This window comes from Coloeus monedula, assembly GCF_965178545.1.
Source record: "Coloeus monedula genome assembly, chromosome: 2".
Taxonomy (NCBI): domain Eukaryota; kingdom Metazoa; phylum Chordata; class Aves; order Passeriformes; family Corvidae; genus Coloeus; species Coloeus monedula.
This window is the reverse complement of record NC_138782.1, coordinates 1131442-1150401: the sequence shown is the minus strand read 5'-3', so window position 1 is coordinate 1150401 and position 18960 is coordinate 1131442. Positions and strand designations below refer to the sequence as shown.

General features: G+C 50.5%; 1 protein-coding gene across 4 annotated transcripts in view; it reads left to right on the top strand.

Annotated features, from left to right (window-relative positions):
• Window positions 1-18960, top strand: part of RALGAPA2 (Ral GTPase activating protein catalytic subunit alpha 2) — a 93765-nt gene that overhangs the window by 54711 nt on the left and 20094 nt on the right. For all 4 annotated transcript variants that reach the window (XM_082303459.1, XM_082303458.1, XM_082303457.1 and 1 more), the window contains one exon: window positions 2074-2201. In XM_082303459.1, the coding sequence (XP_082159585.1) occupies window positions 2074-2201 (128 nt within the window). The remainder of the gene's footprint in view (window positions 1-2073; window positions 2202-18960) is intronic.

Genomic DNA, 18960 nt, shown 5'->3' with positions numbered 1-18960 from the left:
AACAAAGCAGGTGTTTGCAGTGGGCTGAATATTAATTTTTGCTTCGTGGATAACTTGCGGTGACATTTGGAGCACTCACAGAAGGGGATCTTTCCCTCTGTTTTGTAAAATCGATTCCTGTCAAAGCAGACTGTTTGTTTGTTGTGGCCATCAGAGCCCTGTTTTCCTGGGCTGGGTGCGCGGTGCCGGGTTCGGAGCGGAGCCGAGCGGGGAGCGCGCCCTGCGCGTTCCCCTGGCCTCCCCCCGCCCCCGGCCCTCGTTAGGGCCGAGCCCCTGTGCAGATGGAAGCTGACGAGATGCAGCTCCATTGACTTTAATGACCCTCGGCGAGGCCGCTGGATCTGCTCGGGAATGAATAATTCCGAGCTTTGTGTGCGCCTAGTCCGGCTGTGCGGCGCTCGGATCGCGGCGCGTCCAGAGCCCTCGGCTCCACTGCTGCTCTCCCTGGGTGGGATACACACACCTTGTCCGTGGGTTACGTCTGCGTAACCTAGTGCAGCATGAGAAAGTCTGCCTCACTCCCCAGTTCCAGGTGGGTTTGAAGCCGTGACAGCAAGTCCTGTAAGCAAAACCTACTTGTCCAAAAAGCCCGGAAGGGAATTTCCCTGCCCCAGCAGCATCTGCTAATCTGACTTTACATTTCTGGTATTTGTGTAGTGGTATCATTTTAATGCTGGTACGTACTGAACCTCCTTATTTTGTGCTTCTACATTCTCCTCTCCCACTGTCAGTGCTTCTAGACAGGGCATGGGATAAGAATTTCACCTAACAACATTGCTGCCCGAAGAGGAAAGACTCGACGCTCTGTAGCGTTATCGTTTTGGTGGCACAGGCTTTCCTCTGTCCCCTTTCCTTCCAACTGCCTGGATAGTAATGCCAGCAGTGAATAAAAAAAAAAATTAAAAGAAGGCAAAACCGCTATGGAAACATTTTACACTTTTTTGGGGGCTGGGTAATTATTTTAAGTAAAGGAATGACAGAATAAGTGTGTGCAGAGACAGCTGTCATTTGCAGATGTTACATTAAACCCAAATTTCTTCTGTAATTCATTGCCACTTCTAATTAGAGGAATTCCCTAGATGCAGGGGATTTATATTATTCCCTTTGTCCATTTATTGAATGACTGTCACAGTCACCCACAAGCAGTTGGAGAAGAATAATAGAGGGTATTTATTTATGTGATAAGCCTCTGTACAGATGGAAAAAATCCATAGCTTAAACATTGATAATTGCTGCTGGCTTCTGTCTAGGGCTTTAGTTGGGTTTAGTTGGTTTTTTCACTTTGAGTCTGTGAGAGGGAAATGAGTTTGAGGACCCGTAGGTACTAAAAGTTACGTAGCTAAACACCAGAATTTTCTGGGTTTGACAGGCTCAGGTCCGTTTCGTGTCTGCAATTCTGGACACAGTTTACTTTTAGAAAGCATCTCTTGTACATAGCGTGGCCTTCATCTGCAGAGCCTTAGGTCACCAGAGGACGTCGCACAGGGCTTCCTCTGGAGGTGGCCCTGAAGCAGCAGCATTTGGGCACCTTGACCTGCTGGGCTGGGCCCATTTGTGCCTGTCCCGACCCCGTGTTGTGCCCCTGAGAGAGTCCCTGCTCTGCGATCTCCTCTGCCTTCCACACACCTCCTTATTTTGGGCCAGCTCAAGTTTTTACCCCCTTCTATGAAGCCCATGGAAGGAGTTTGTAGAGGATTATCTGAAGTAAATACATCTTTGCCAGTGTGTTGGAGTCAGCCAGTGAATCAGGGTCCCCTGTTGGGAGCCCAGATGGAAAGGAAGCCCTTAATATCCGCTGCCAAAGGCACGTCGATTGCAAATCCGTAGATGGACTCCGTTCCTGTGCGCACCAAGCTCGTGCTTCCCCAGCAGAACGTTCTGAGGCGGGTGTGTGTCTGTGTAGTGCGCCGAGGGCGGTCGTGGGGGATTTAAGCACTCGCCAGCTTGGGGGGTGGATGTGACGCTGCAAGTTCCAGCGCGGGGAGCGGCGTGGTCGCACCGCCTTACGGCGCGATGCTGTGCCAGTCTCCTGTGGTGGTTCTGAAGCCTGCTTTTCTGTTTTGGGCTGCCCAGGTGCCGTTTTTCGGTCCCCTCTTTGACGGCGCCATCGTGACCGCGAAGCTGCTGCCGAGCCTGATCTGTGCCACGTGCATCAACGCCAGCAGAGCTGTCAAGTCCCTCATCCCACTCTACCAGAGCTTGTATCCTTTCTCCATGGGGCAAAGCTCCCCTTGGTAGGGTTCTCACCTGGAGCACATCGTCCTGCAGAGAGGTAGGCTGGGATGAAAATCCTTCCTGTTTCCTGATTTTATCGGCAAAGGTTGCAGCTTTCTTCGCGTCCCGCTCGAGGCTTTCAGCGGCTCACACCCGGCTGCCATCCAGTGTTTCAAAACCAAAATGGTAACGTCACAGGAGTCTCTCACCAGCAGCTTCTGTCTCGCTGCTGGTGGGCCTGAGCTTAGCACTGAATTAGCTTTGGACTGCGAGTAGTGGTAGCTCCCGGTTTGCTTTGACACGGATGGAAGCTGTGGCCTGTGTATGTCGGGCTGATAGCCAGAGCTCGGCCATGCTCTTATCCTATCCAATTAACTTTACTTGGATCCATTACATTAATAAGACAGATGGGATTCGTCCTCGGGTATGGATGTTTCAGGTCCCAAATTCCAGTTTCATTCCAGCCACGCCTGTGTTTGGGCATTTTCAGAGCCTGTTTTCCACCAGTGGCTGGAAGGTGGCTGGAGGATGTGCTTCTCTGGGACAGGAGTTGTGACATACACTGTGGTTCTTGGGTGCTGCACAGACCCACAGTGCCAGCACCGGTTTGCACCCATTCTGGGATCTTCCCATAGTGCCTTCATGTGTCATATAGTTTGTTTTGCTAATCACGTCGCTTACCTCAGGACAAGCGCTCACTGCACTTTGCTTTCTCTGGGGAGCTTTTGGTTTGAGTATTTTTCTAATCACATGACTTTGAAAGAGAGTTTGTGGAACGTTTTGATCTTTGGAAGAACGCCGAGGAATTAGTTTGAGATGCACATTTTTAAAACACGGAGTATCCCCAAAGCTGGGGTTTTTTAAAGGCTAAGTTTTATCCAGGACACTTTGCAAAAGTAGCAATCAGAAATTAAAAGTAGATTTGTGTTAATAACGAATTGTTTAGTCACGGTAAAGCAAAGGCAGTTGGTGGTGGTTGTGCAGGCTGTGGCAATGCCTGACGGGCGAGTCAAGACTCGTCGTGTTTTCTTCTGTTTCTTGAGAGAAATCGAACAAATCCCTGAAACTGTGCTGTGCAGAATTTAGCTTAATCTGTCTGTTTCTCAGTGTTTTATACTAAAGTAACAGTGCAGTAAGGTGGACATAAGTAGCAGCACTTACAAGACCGAGGCTATCCCAGCCCCTTGCTCCCACCCGCAGTCCTCCCGTTTTTTGGCGTTGAGCATTTTGTGAGTGAGCAGCACTCACCAGCTGGCCATGCTCCTGCTTTCCAAGGGAGTGTCCCTGAGGGTCCCTGCGTGTCCCTGGGGTGACAGAGCAGCACAGACCCCACAGCACAGGGCGCTGCTCCGCGCGGGTCTGAGGCAGCATCTGTCCCCACATTCTTTTCCGCCTTTTTTTGCGTCTGCTTTTGCGCCGGTGCTGTCCGTAGTGAATCAACTGCCACTTGTCTGTCTGATACGTGGAAGTGGACTGAGAAGCTGCTGAAATGGGACAAAGGGGTTGTGGTGGGCAGATCCCATCGGGGTGATACTGGAGCAGGAGAGAAAGGTATCCATAACTCATTCTGTCTGTAGACAGCGAAGGCTCTGAGATAACACTAAAGCCGGCAGTTGGAACGTGAGTGTGTAGATGAGTGAAGGTCAGGCTTGGACCTGTCCAGCACAGCTCCCAAAGGGTTGAGTGGCTCAGGTCCCGTGTTTGCTGTGCCAGCTGCTGCGAGGAGGACAGGAGGGAAGCAGTGCAAACAGTAAATGAAGGTGCCTTTGTCAGACTGGAGATGGAAATAACTCAAAAAACGTCAGTGGGAGGGAGAAATAGAAAGCAATGACCCTGGCAGAGTAAGGGCTGATGTTTGGCACACACTAATCATAACTGTAGTTGGGATGAGGGCTGCAGGCTGCAGCGAGGCAGAGCTGAGGAGGATCAGTCTCCAGCTTCTCTTTGGCACATGGGTCATGTTGCAAGGGAACATCCCTGCTAAGGGTCAGCAGCTAAAGACCTTTTGGCTGTGGTGTGGTTAGAAACGGATCAAACTGGTGTCAGTGGTTCCATGGTGGTGGGGTGCTGTGTCCGTGGTGCTCGGGCTGGAGCAGTGGCTGGGTGTGAAGTACCCGCAGAGAGCCCCATCCTCGTTGCTGCCCTGCGTGGTGCGGTGGAGGGCCGGGGTCGTGTGCTGGGGAGCCGGGGCAGCGCCTTGCCAGCAGTGACAGCTGAAGTCACTTGTTGGAAAGTCTGTAAACTCCGGCTACAGCTGCACTTGTCAGGGGCTGTAAGGGAAGTGTAATCAGCCACAGAGATTAATTTGCATCTCAATTAGGAAAGAGTCAGGAGGAAGCTGTAGGGTCTGTTGCTGGAAGGTTGTGGAAGAAATCTCATCAGGCACAAAAGGCTCCCGACTTGGTGCTCCAGCGAGCGGAGGACAATATCCGAGTCCGGTTTCCATGGGGACCGGGACCGCAGAGCCGCGGGAGCATCTCGCTGCCCGCAGCCGCTTGGTCATGATGACACAAATTCCACTGCCGTGCCCAAATACAGCTTTCTGTTGGAAATCTCTTTGAAAATGAAGAAAGTAACTATGGCAGACCACGTCAGACTTTTTAAGATCTCTTTTTTCTTGTGTTTATGTAACGCTTTTGGTTTTAAGGAATTCACTAGGGCACGAGATTCATTAAAAAGCAATTAACTATATTTACACTTCAGTTTAGAGCTGTTCTGGCCACAGGTTCTTTGTGTCCACCAAAGGGCACATGATGGCAGCATGCAGGAGCTGGCCCAGGGTGGTGCAAGCACAGCTCAGTCATCTATGGAACAGAGCTGCCGCAGCGCTTCCGTGGGCGGGGATGATTGCGCATCAGTTTATGTTCCAAATTCACATTTTATTCCTCCTTGGTGCCCTGGGGCACCGAGGCTGACGGCTGCAGCCCCTGCTAACTGGGACTCTTGCCATCCTTGAGTAACTGCTGGGCATGAGGCAATGTGCTCCAGCAGCCTCTCCAGGCTGCTTTTTCAGGCAGTAACTGACTTTAAATATGACCGGGACTTAAAAAAACCATGACTAGTAAGGTGACTTAAATTTTACAAGGATAAGAAATAATATTAAGCTTGCTACAGTTTTTGAATTGAGAGGAATATATTTACGCAGGCTTTTGGGTGCATCCAAGCCTCCTTTGTATTTGCTGGGGAAAGGAGGGAACAACCTCTCTTGCAAACAAATAATTACATGCCATAACTAAGCAAGGGTCTGTTCTGGTTCTGGTAATGCTGAATATTTCAAAAACTGGTGGGAGCAGGGCTGTAAAGCTGCATCTCTGAAAGCTCTTCCAGCTTGTGCAAAACAAGCTGTGTGCTGGGGAGGATTTTTGAACACTTGTGTGATCTGGAGTGCCGTGGCACTAAGCTGCAGCAGAGCTCCTCTCTGGGACCTGCTCTTGTCTGTGAAGATAAATACTGGGGGAACCAGGCTTTGGATTGAAGTATTTACAGGTCTGATTGGCAGCTGCTGTCTAAGCTGACGGTTTCTAAGCTCAGGTGCTAGTCAGCCTTCAGACATGAAAATGTAACTAGTTTGGCAGGTGTTATAGGCACTTTGGTTGGCCCGTAATTCAATCCTGGTCTCCAAAATGACTTTGGGATTTGGGGATAGTGATGTCTGAGTAAAAAGCTCCTCTTAGAATGCCCAGGGAAATGCAATCCTCACTGCCCAGGTTATCTTTCCAAATGGAGCCATTTCTTTTCTCCTTGGACTGAATTGGTTTAATTTGAAAATTGTTCCACTGTTATTTCTAGTATCTTACCGCTTTGGGTTTGGTTTTTTTTTTTCCTCCACCATTGCAAATAACTCTCCTAATCCCAGTCCTTCCTGACTGGGATGCTAACTGAATTTAGAGAAGAGTAGGAAAGATCCCAACATGTCTGAAACGTTGCCTCAGCTTTGAGCAGCTCTTTGTAAGCTGCCTTGGGGCAGGTGGAGCATGTCCCGTGTGCCAGCACCAGTGGGCTTCTTCCCTGCATTCTTCAGTGATTTCTGGTAGTCTTTAAATTCTTTTCCTAGCAATTCGAGCTACTACATGTGTCTTCCTGTGAATGAGTAAATAGGGGGCCAGTTCTTGTTGGGGTTTATTAACACACTGATTATAAAATCATCTCTGTACAAAACCTTGCTTTTAGGATAAGTTGGTTTGTTGTTATGGGTAGCAGAGGGGTTTGATCTCATTCTGCCTGTTGGCTCCTGCGCTCCGCTTTGCTGTGAGGTCGGGCGCTGGAGGTGTCTGTGCATTGGAACAAGCACAAACGAGCACGGTGGGGGTGAGAACTCTTGACGTAATATCTGAGCACTGGATGTCACCATTTCCCAACTCACAGTTTGCACTCCTTTCTGTGGGCCAGAGGAAAACACAGCCCGTACGCTGGAGAAGTAGTTTGGTACGTGAGCGACTGCTTTCTCCACTGTCATGGCAGTGGTGTGCCTGCTGACCCGTGCCAGCCGGCAGCTCGGCGGGGTACAGCCAAAACTCCCGTCTAAACTCACAACACCAAAAGATACCCAGAGCTTTAATTCGTTACATCTCATCCAGATATTGACATACTCATATATCCTAGATGTGTTAATATCTGGAACCAAGAAGATTAAGCAGAGAACATCAGCTTCAAATTCTGAATTAAATCCCTTTCTTGGCTTAAGCTAATTTCTGATTAACCTAATAGAGAGTCCCTGATCTGCTTACCTGCTTTATCTGGGAAAGAAAGGTATTTACTGTGTTGGACTTAATTGTGTGAATGGCTGTCAGATGTTCTTGGAGGCTCGTGTGGTGTCGGACACGTTTTGTTGTCCCTTTCAGTGCGTGTTTTGTGGCGCTGGGGTTCGGAACTCTGCTGTGGGTACGAGGCAGCGTTTGATCGCACCAGGGAAATGAGATGGAAAGCCTGTTACTCCTTTCAGAGAGGCTTCACAGTTTGTCCCCTTTATTTCATCCCAAGAAGAGGTGCCCTCCGGCTATATCGATGCTGATAGAAATTGCTATGAAATTCTAAAGCATGTGTCACAGGAGCTGTGACAATCTATGTGACATGGCCCCTGACGGTTTTCTGCCGAGTGGCCGGCCCTGGCTCACAGGAGCGCCTGTCAGTGGCCAGTGTCCATGGGGAGCAGCAGCAGGTCCCGCTCACCGCCCTTGGCGAGGGGTGCCCAGATCCGAGGGAGGCCGTGGATGGGCCGGGGCTGCGTGGGCGGGCGCTGGCAGCTCTGCCCTTCATCCCGCGTGGTTCCTGCCGCAGCCGATCGATGGCCGGGCTGTCTGTCTCCTCTGCCTTCCCTCCTCACAGCCAGAACCTTCTCCAGGCAGCGATCGATGCCTCTAATCTGCTCCAGCCTGTAATAAGTCATGCGAGGCAAAGCTTTTAGGTGGCATTACATGGGATTGTGGAGGCGGCTCCTCAGCTCTCATTCACAGAGCTCTTCATGGACTCGCAGAGAATCTACTGCGTCCCGCCGGTGCATGTCTAAAGAGTATAAAACGCTTCTGCAGGTCTAAACGCTGCATGCCGCTGTGCTGTGCGGACACAATGGGATCACAGTTCTCTATTTTCTGTTCCGTGTCCATCCCTGAACCTGCTCGTGGTGCCTTGTTAGACGCACAGCTTGTACCCGCACTGCCGGGCTGGCTGCGTGGGAACAGTGCCGTCTATTTTATAGTCACTATAACGTGAGGCACTGCTATCCTCCCCCGTGGCTGGGAGCTGCAAAGTTCACTGAGGGCTGTTGAGAAAGCCACAGGCCGATTCTGACACGAGAGTTTTAAACTGCTGATCTCTGGGAAGCATCTGCGCTCTTCAGTAGCACTGAATAAACCCCAGCCGTTGTAGAGGCTCTTCTTCGCTGGCTGATATAATGGACAGTTCCAAAAACAAACCTGGACTTAAGTGACATCAAGAATGTCATGGGTTTTTAAATGAAAAGTGAGTTCACTGTGGGATAACGGGTCAGGATAAAAACCCAACGAAACAAACTCAGCTGTGGATTTCGAAGTGACGTGTGTACTAATAGGTGTGTACTAGTTGCAAACAAGGGTCCTAAACCACACAGCCACGCCTCTTTAACCCCTGCCAAAAACGGGGAAGTTATGATCCCGCTGGAAATAGCGTAGTTCGGATGGTGTGATCCCACCCTGCCAAGGTGCTTCCCGGGAGCCCGGGACGGGAGGACGCCTCCCGGGCAGCTTGCAGGGGCACACAATGCGGTACGGGGCTTTGTTTATGAGCAGTAAACGTTCCTTTCACGGGAAGGTGCGAGGTACGCAGAGGTGCAAACACCTGTCCCCGCGGTGCTTCACGTTTTCTTCTGGGTTAGACAAAGAGCCTCCCAACTTGTGTTTCGTGAGAGGCACTCGCTCATTCTTCGGTTCTTGGACAGAAGCAGAATTGGTACATTCGGGTTACTAACAAAGTACTTCATCCCATCTTGTGGTGGTTCTTGGCGGTTTGCCGGGGGTTCACATTCTGTGTCTTTTCAAAGTAATTTTGGATGATTTTGCTGTTTCCCCCTGTTAACTTTGAAGGGATTTGCGTAGCTGAATCTCCGTTGTATCTTTCGGAAACTTTACTCTGAATTCCCGCTCGCACTCGGGACTGTCTGGGGTTGTTTTTGTTCGGGTTTTGTCACAAGCAGGTCGGTGATGAGCGAGGCCAGTGCGGTTTCTGTGGCCGGGCTGCGGGTCGGGGGCGCCGGCAGAGCGGGGCTGGCGGAGCAGCGCCGCGGCCGCCCCGGCGGGGACGCACCGGCGGTGCCGGGGGCGCGGGCCGAGCCCTCGCACGGCTCCCCGGGCCCCGGGGTCGCTCCCCTGGGCGCGGGGCTTTGTGCGGCCCGGCCGCCTCATTAGCATGCCGGCCGGGCGAGCGGGGCTCTGCTGGCTTACCAGCTGTTCCTGCTGCTCCCGACAATGTCCGGCGGGCCGGGCTGGCCGCGCTGCCGCGGCCGCCGCCGCGCTCCGACAGCCTTTCCGCTGGGGATGCCCACGTGGCACCGCAGCGCCGGCCGGCCCCGCATGGCATATGGTGTCTGGATTCATACAAGATGCAAAACTATTCTGCCGCTAATGCACAATGACTCATAGCATTGCTAATTTTTCCAACAAAAGCCCACTTCCACACCCACACTTTTAACCCCTCAGGCTAAAAAGCCTCTTCTTTAGTTTCAAAGCCATGGAAATGTAAGGAGGTGGCTTCTGGATCAATATCTGAAACCCTATATTTATTTAAAGCATATGCACGCTCCAACGCTTATTTTAAATTTCGGTGAAAGCCGGTTTGCAAATCGCTGCTCTAACGTGCGGCAGGTTTGTTTTGTTTTGTTTTGTTTTTTGTTCCAAAGTGGGTTCGTTGTCAAATGCTGGGATTTTAAAATTTTTGGATAGTTAACGCGTTAAAAAAAAAAAAAAAAAAAATCAGAAGTCACCACCATAGATAATAAAAAGTTGTTTTCATTCGGGAGGAGGGAATCCAAGTCTTGTATAGCTAGTGGATCTACAAGGATTACGTGTTCCAGCGCGAGTTCCCAAGCCGCTTGATGTAAGCAGCTTGTAACATTTGGGGATCTTTGCTATTTACTGGCTCTTCAGAGACAATAATAACGCACTTTCCAACTAGAGGGAGCTGCTGGTATCCCTGATGCTGATTCTTAACCTTCTCCTCTAATTCCTTTGTGCGGAACGCGCAGCGAGCGTTCCGACGTTTTAATAAAATCAAGTTAAATTACCCCGAGTCATTTAGATTAAAAGGATGCGTCTCGGTTCTTGCAGCGCAATCATCAAATTAAGCCGCGGAACTCGGGGAGAACCGAAGCCCATGGCGCTTGCTTTCCGCGGCGTTATCTAGGTCACGGAAAGGCTCGCTAGGAGGGAGCGGAGAGCGGGGCTGGCGCAGCGCTGCTCCCAGACAAAAAGCGCTCGCGAGGGACGAGCGGGGCAGGAGCGGCGGCGCCGCGGGAAGCGCCGCTCCCGCTCCCTCCGGCGCAACAAAGGAACAAAGGGACCGGAGCCCGAGCACCGAGGTGGCCGAGCTCGGCGCTCGGGCTCCCCTGGAGCCACTTGTTACGGGCTCCCCCGCGGGCGGTGCTGCAGCAGGTGAAGGCTCCTGCCGGGAGGGATTTAAGACGTCCCGGCGTTGGAAAAATCTTTTCCGAGGGGACGGCTCGAGGGCTCCCGTGGGCCTGGTGACTCCACAGCGGCCTGCGGTGGGTCCGGTGGGGATGCACCGTGACCTCGCCAGGGCCCAAGGCCAGGTGCTGGCCTCGGAGAGGCAGCTCCCATCCAGCAGGGCTGCTCCCTTGTCCCAGAAACGGCGGTGGGAAGGCACAAAGGCTGCGGGAGAGCAGATCCGCGGGCGGGCATTTCCATGTGTACTTCCCCAGCCCTCCAGGCACTGGTGCTAACACAAACATGCCATCGCCAGTACAGGTTCACATCATTTCTCGAATTTCTCTTTTTCTCTTCTGTAGAAACCCTGACTTCAGCGTGCGGTTTCCACAAGGCACACATGCTGAAATTGCTTAATCAAAAGTTAAGGAATAACTTTCTAAACAGGAAAAATGCTTTTAGGCTTAGCTTTGGACTTTGTTTATGACTTTGTTTCTCTGGTATTGAAAATGAGTGGCTGAGTTGAGTGCTGGCCACACTTTGAGGAGGCGAGACAGATCTGACTCCCCTCCAGCCTGACGTGCTCCGTGCAGCTGGCACCAAAAGAAGAGAGGCGCAGAAATTTTGTGCCTCTTGTATGAAAGGTGACTCTGGTGAGCAGCACCGTAATCCCTACACCAACCTTTAGAGAGGAGAGGCTTCCCCTCCACCCGCACTCGAAAAACTTTGAAAGCCAGCCTGTTACTGGGGGCATGAACACGGTGACAGTAAGTGAGAGGAATAGGAGAAAGCTACTTTTTGTAGCAGGTTTTCTGGCTGGCAGATTGAATTTGTGGTTTTTCTTTCCTCAGCATCACAATTCCACATGTATTTCCCAGTATGATTAACTGTCGGGGCTCTGGTGTATAAACAGGAGCAGATGGCTTTTGATGATTTCTTAAACCTAATGTTTAGTAACAATGTAGTGCCTGTACGGTAGTTTCTGTTAAACAAAATCTCAGGTAATTTTCTGGGGTTTAATACTTCTCTGAATTGGCCTGGGCCAGTTTTTTTGAGAACCTGTAACTAACTTGTGCTGAACAGCTGAACTTGTGGCGCCTCTTTAGGATCATCTGCCTGGCTCGTTTTCGCCCGTGCGACAGTGTGCATTATCTGACACCTTGCTGGCCTACAGTTTGTGGCTTCCTGAGGTACAACAGGCCTTCCCCCTGCCCACCTTCCAGCCAGGCAGGGCAGCGTCGTTCAGGGAGCAGTTATTCCACTGCAGATCTCCGTGTTACCTGTGTAACAAACTTGGGGTTAGCTCGGTGTCTCAGTGCTGCAAAGCCTCGACACCAAAAGTGCCGTGACACTGAATCCATTACAACTTAGGGAGAGAGCTCAAGCTGCCAGGCTCTTTGCTTTTCTGTGTTCCTGGAAGCTCTCTCCTGAACTTTGCCGTCCCTGTGACCCTGACTGGCTTCCTGGTTACTGAAAGGGGGCTCGTGAGGGCTGCGCTTGCCAGACTGGCACCCTTCAGGCAATGTGGCAGTGCAGGCAGGATGGCAGAAGCACAGAGCACTTTGGAGGACAAGCCCTGAAGCTAAGGCTCAGACACGCCCCAGATCATAAGCGAACAGGGCTCTGCACGTTGAATTTCTGTGTCCACCCCATCGCCAGCCTCTCTCGCAGCTGGGAAATTTGAGGCTCTGAAAACACCGTTTCCCACAGGCAGCTCTGCTGGTAAGAAATGGAAGTGGCTGGGATTATTTGTCTGTCCTTAACTGTTAAATAAAACTCCATGCTATTTAAAGGTTTGGAGTTGTAGGAATAGCAGTCCCGCCCACCCACACGTGCCAGTGTGAGTAGTCCCTTGCCCCAGGCTGCCAGTGGGGACAGCACAGCCCTCATCGTTAACTCCCTGAGCCTGGCAGGAGAGAGGGATTGTTCCTGTCCAGGGGAACTGTTTGAATTCAGAAAACCTTTCTTCCTGGGCTTTCGAAGAGCCTGTTGGGTTTTGTGCTCCCATGTTTTATGACTTGTTGCCATGATAATTCAGCTCATCTTACAGGTTTCTCTAATTGTGATTGATGTGTAATCATTCATTTTATTGAACCTCATTAAGGTCTGTGAACCTCTGTCCCAACTTACAGTAATTAGAGCCCAGATAGCCATTCCATCTGTTCCCAAGCACTGGTTAATTAATGAACTTTTAACGTGTTCTTTGCCTTGTAAAAGCCCTCAGTATTCTCAAGTTGCTGAATAGGATTTGCATGCCAGCGTTTCCGTTTGTTTTAAATGCCACAGCAACGTGCAGTTTGGAATCCCAAAAGTCAACACACAAAGTCCCGGGATCTCGGAAAGCAAAGTGGAGAGATTTTACTTTCTGTTCCCACTTTGTGCATCAGTTACAGTATCTGTGAAACTGGGGTTTGCAAACAAACGCCTCACACGGGCTCCCGTGTTCTTTGCTGCCCAAAACATCGGGTTTGAATCTTCCCTCGTATTGCTAAGGACAATACACAGAGATCAGTAAAGCAAATGTTTCATTTTTCTTGTTGGTACTTGCTGGAAGAACGTTAGAAACATGATACCTGGGGCTCTCGTTTTCCCGCCCTCGTATTTCCTCCTTCTGCTACGTTTTGAGCATCAGGCCTGAGACAGCGTTGCTAGTTTTATGTAGCATTCACTACAAGGAGATTTTTAGGATGGAGCAGAATCCACCATCGCTGCTGGAGTTGTCAGAGAGACTGTTGTGGTCCAGAACTGGGAGAAAACAGCAGGACCCAAGCTCCTGAGTACCGAGGGGTTTCTCTGCTTCAGCTCTGTGCATTCTGACTGTGCAGTAATGTGCTGAGTCAGTGATTTGTGTACGGCGAGTAAATCATTGCATTTTTAAAAATGTGTTCAATTTCTGTTTGCTGAGCAAACGAATACTGAGAGGCAGTATATCCAGTGGCAGGAGTTTAAAGAAAATGTTGGGGATTTTTTCATTGTGGCACTCGTGATCTGGTGCTGGTTTTTACACACAGCACGGTGGTGTAGGGCTGTAGCTGTGCCCTGCCTCACTTGGATTGATCTGTGTTTACCTCCAATATTCAGGACAAGAATTAAGTCATACTACTCAACTCTTTCAAAATCCCTTTCAGCATCCAAAGGCCGACCATCTGTCCGGTCCAGCCATTCTTTCCTCCCCCAGTATGCATTTTAGCCGGTGCTTTGAGCAAGGCTGTATCCTGGAGAAGCAAAATATGAAGGGAAATAAAGGTCTTGGGCCTGGGGCCACGTTTAGCAACGCAAACGCTGTAAATTGCAGATGGTTTTTGTGAACGAGTGCAGAGAGCCCCTGGTTTTGTGGTACTTCAGCGTGCTGGTCTGTGGCACGGTGGGTGTCCAAGGCACAGGCAGGCTCCTCTGTGGAGAGGTTTCCAAAACAGCCACTTTTAATTCCTTGCCCAATATTTTTGCATGCCAGCTCGTCGTCTCGCCACTGATCCCCCGCTTCAAACAGTTCATTCGGCAAATCCGTGTGTGCTCCCTCGCTCCTTTTTGGGACTGAAGCGTTTTAACTTGCTGGCAGATCTGCAAGAAAAGTGGGATTTTTCTCAAGCTTTTTGGGAAGTGCAGGTGTTTTGTCTGGGAACGTGCTGGTGGTTTGTGTGCAGTGTCAGGCGTGTGTGAGGCTCAGCCACGGTGCTGCCTCTTCTCTGTTGCTGATGTTCTGCAGGTCCGAGGCTGGGTTCGTGGTGAAGTTCTTCCAAGATGTTGTCTCACTGGCCGAGACTGAGTTGGGAACAAATCCACTCAGCATGTGCATTTGCTAAGGCATGCTTGTCAATATACCACTCCATTACAGCTGATATTTAGGGGGTGCAGTTCTGTTTACGTGAAGAAAGCTGGGATGTTGCTCTTGGGCAGTCCCTCTCCTCCTCTCCACAAGCATTTGGACTCTGTTTAACTTGTTGTCAGCTGAAAAAAATGTGCAGACAATCTCAGTGAGGCTTGAGCAGCACACAGGGCATCCTGGTGAAGGAATGAGAAGGAGGCACCTCTTGCCTCTCTCTGCTGGGATCCTGCTGTTGCCCGTGCTCCGGTTTTCTGGATGTGCAGAGATGTCCCAGTGTTTGCTTCTCGGGGCTGATGGATGTGAGTCCTCCCAGTGCGAGGAGATCTACAGGCAGAAGTCTCTGCCTGAATGCAGCAGAACGAGTTTAGATGCTGTACACGTGTTTTAGCAGTATTTTAAATCTGTAAGCAGGGGTCCCATTCCACCCTTAGTTCGCTAAATGGAAGCGTTAGTTGAGGGAATTGCTCTTAAGGCTGTTCTCTGACAGGTAACTGATTTTATACAATCGGCATTTACACTAAGATTTTAATACTGCCCGTATTTTGTTTAATACCAACCTTTTTATTTTTAGATTAAAATATTTTTAGCAGCCTTTCTGCATGTTGCCTGTAAAATATTTGATGTAATTTGGGTTTATTAAGAGAGATAAGGGGGATGTTGTTCTATCAGCTGTTAAATATTGTTGTGTGTTAATCCATATTTTAAAAGTTCAAAGTCTGTGCTAGCTCACGTTTCTCTGTTCTTGTTGCTGTTGGTACAGATGTGCTCGTATCGAGCATTCCCATTTGTGTGAAAAACAGAATTCAGCTCAGGCCATGCATAGATTGTCAGAAAGATTAAAGTGTGCATCGTGCAATTTTTCTTCTTTCAGAAAGGGGCCTTTGATGTGCTAATGTTCACTTTCTCTCTTTTCATGGCGAAGTGCTGGGCATTGTTTCAGGCTCTGGAGCAGTGTCTGCTTTGGAGAGGCAGATTCAAACCAGGAGCCCAACCTTGCGCAAGGTAGCAGCATGTGCAGCGGTATTGCTGGCATTGTCCAGGGGATCAGATATAGCAGTGTGCCTGCACAGATAAACGCCAGAGCAGGGAGTGAGAAGAGATGTTGCCAAAAAAGCCAAATATTGAACATCCAATATCCCACTTCTGCGTGCCAGTGTTCCTGCAGTTACACCGAGTCACACGCCGCAGGCCCAAACTGGAAAGCTTGGCAGTGCAAGAGGCGCTGTAGGCTCTGAAATCACACCCAAAGACAAGGCTGTCATGTATTTCCAAAGTTAATTGGCAAGTGAAATTATTTGGATGGGCTCATCTTGGGTTGCAGCGGGCATTTCCCAGCTAATGGATAAAATTTTGCAGGCTGCTCACGTAGCAGGGGCCTGATGTGGGTGGCGACACGGTGGTCGTAGTGACAAAGGTGCGTGGAAAAAGGCTGTTTACAGCTGCTCGTTCTTATGCCAAAAGACACCAATTCTCCTTTTGTAATTGACTGGGAAGAAATGGTTTCCTGAGCTCCTCAGAGTGTAAGTATGGGAAGAGACAGTGTGTAAGTGGGCAGGAGCGAGTGCAGTGCCGGTTGTGTTCTGCAGAAGATGGATTAGTTGGTAATTGAAGGATAAAAGCCTTCCTTTTCAAACTGGGTGAAATTTGGGGGTTGATTTTTGAGACAGTAAGTTAAACAAAATTGGAAGAAAACCCGAACACAGGAAAACCTGACAGCAGCCTGACAGCACACAGGGTCCCTGCTGTGTAGCTTCTTCCCTGGGTCGCCATCCCTGCATGTTCCCCTTCTCTGCCTCCACCAGCTTCGATGCTTCATTAAAAATTCCTGTTGTGCTCCCTGCCTTTCTGTTTGGGATCCTCACGATCTCCTTTCATACCTGACGTGACTCAGCAGTTAGGGATGTAAAGAACTTCAGAAGCGTAGGTTAAAGGGCACTGGCTGGAAGCGGCAGCGAGAACACTGAGGAGCTGACGTGACTTCAGCAGAAGCTTCCCGAGTTTGTGCTCAGGCTGGCTCTGTGGGGAGGCTGTGCCACCTGGGCACCAGGGACTGAGCTGCTGGGCACGCTCGCCTCATTAGGGTCCTTTCTGTGATCCGTGGAGCTGCAGACGGTGCTCAGAGGCACGTGCCGGGGAAGGGTTGGCCCGCGCGGTGATTTGCGGTCGCCGTCACAAAGGAGCATCTCTGCGCTGGCTGCAGAATGAGATGTGTCAGGAGGGCCTGGCAGGAAGCAGATGGAAGGGGCTGTGCAGAGCAGAGTGGCGCGGGACCGTCACCGGGGGCTCTGGGGCAGGTTTTTGGTAGCCGTGGAGAAACGATCGGAGCAGCACACTTGTCACCAGTTGCCATCCACCTCTCCCGTCTGCGCCAGCTCGCAGGGACCGGTGACTCTCCTGCAGGATTCCCCCCTCCCATCACAGCTGTCTCTGCAGCAGCGCTGGCTCGCTCGTTTGCCATCTCAAATCAGATTAATTGTCCGTTTTAACAAAGTGCTGCCGCTCTGTGAGCTGGCCGTAATCTCATCGCGGTGGAAGTGGGTGCTCCATAACCCAGACACCTCGGGGATGCAGGAGTGCACGGCCCCGGTGCTTGCACGGCTCACTCGCTCACTGATGCTCTCCCCTGGTTGGTGTACTGGTGTGAGCCCACCCTTGTGAGCACCTGGGGGGTCTCACACGGGCACGGGTCATTGCACCTCCCCCCTGGTGATGTGCAGCTTGCCCGGCCCGGCCCCAGCCTGCTCTGCTCCTGCACTGCTCTTCGGTGGCTTGTAATCCGAATACACAGAATGCCCCGAACTGGGACGGGCTCCAGCAGCACCTCAGCTGTTCTCTGGGAGCACCAAAAGTGGATTGTCACTCGTTGTTTCTATCGTATTTATTCCTATAGGTAGGAGTTTTTCTTTTGCCCTGTTCTGGGGTTCAGCACTTCCATTCCCCTGTGTGTTAATACCTGTATACAACAGCCTGGTTTCTGACCTCATTTCCTCCTTTTCAAAGCTGGTTTGAACCTGGTCAGTCCTGGGTGCTAAAGCAGGCTGTCAGCTCCGGCGTGCAGCCAGCCAAGCAGCCCTCCCTACTGCTCTCTCTCCACTCCTGCCATCATTTCTCTTGTGCTTGGGTTTAGAACTTGGTTGTTTAATAGTGTATTGTACAGCTCACTCAGGAACTTGCCCCGTAATTATTTGTAATGATAAGACTTCATGGCTACCCTGAGTTACTTGAAACTTACGGGGAAATTTTTTCAGAAACAGTAGGACATTTAGAACTTAACAACACTGAAACCAATGCATTGACTCGCCTTTTTGTGAAGGAGTCACTTACATTTTCAGTTTTGCTCCCTCTCCACTCACATGCCCCACCTCATAAGTTAAAAAAAGCAGATTTCATAAACATGCACCGGAATTTTAATTTACTTCTCTGGGGAAATGGGGAGCCATCACACTGGCATACACACTGGCTGAGTCAGCTGTGCTGTGGAAGTGGAATCCAGTTCCCCTACTGGGAGGTCACTTTCAAGGGGGGAAAAGAAAGTTATTTTGAACACGGACTTAATCACCTGCTTTTGGGGATGTGGTTTTGCCGAGGTGCCCGGTGGTGGGTGCGCGCTGCTCTACCTGTTGCAGGCTGTCTGTTGAAGGAGTATGTTCATTTAATGGATTTTAAGCAACATTATTCAAAGAGCAACGAAAGGCATTCTGTGTTACGGGAATAAAAGATTTCCCCATGCTCCTTGTTAACCCTACAATGCCAGCCAGTGTAATTGAAAAGCAGCCACCTGGCAGGGAGCTCCGGCCTCAGCTGCCGCAGGGCCCGGCCAGAGGCAGCGCCAGGCGTTGCCATGTGGTGCCGGACGATGGTCAGTGGGGCCGGGGTGGCCGGAGGGACCCGCTCAGGGGCACAGGTACAGCATGGAAAGGGACACTGAGACGTGGAGCCCCCCGAGTCCCTGCGGCCTCCGGCACTCGGTCAGACCTGGGAGCTGTTTGTCCGCGTCTGCCACCCAGAGCCCCGTGCCCAGGGCAGCCCGTGCTCAGTCCCCGCTCTGCAATAGCCACAGGTACGGCAGGTGATAATTTTAAACCTCCTTCCCCCTTACGCTGGTTTTAATTTAAAGTCGGGACATCCCCGCTGGTTTCTTGCTGGGCTTTCGCTAATTCGTTCTTCCTTCCTGCCCTCTAACATCGAGCAATTTCCCCGCTTGTCTCACCGCAGCAACAAGTCTGTTTTGTGTTACACATCTTGCAAATGGTGTCATTCATAATGGATGTGATAATAAGCCCCAGTTACCTGTCCCTGATTGTAATAAATGTAAATTACCAACTATAATAGACCTGAAACTGAGCCATTTAGTGTTAGACCCCGAAGTAATGAAAAGATCTGTAATAGAAGGGGCAAAATTATTTTGGTGTAATTATATTTTGTTCTGCTTGTAGCTGCTGGATCATCATACTCTTATCAAACTGACAGGGTTTGGTAACATTTAGTAGGTGAGAAAATGTATTTACAAATTGAAAAGACTCATTCCTTAACGCGTGACGGTTTGACAGCCCATCGGTTATATCCAAGGCACAGAGGTGCCCCTTTCCGAGATGCTGTTCCACTGGCTGTGATTCAGTTAGACCTAAATGAATTGAGCTTCTTTTAGGAACAAATTCATTTGGCGTGTGTGTTTGTATTCCATGTAATTCCAGGAATCCCTCTGTCTGTCTGTTGCTCAGCAGCAGCTCAGTGAGGCTGGGCACATAAAACCCACCTCAGTGTCACTGCAAGTCATTCCAGGGGATG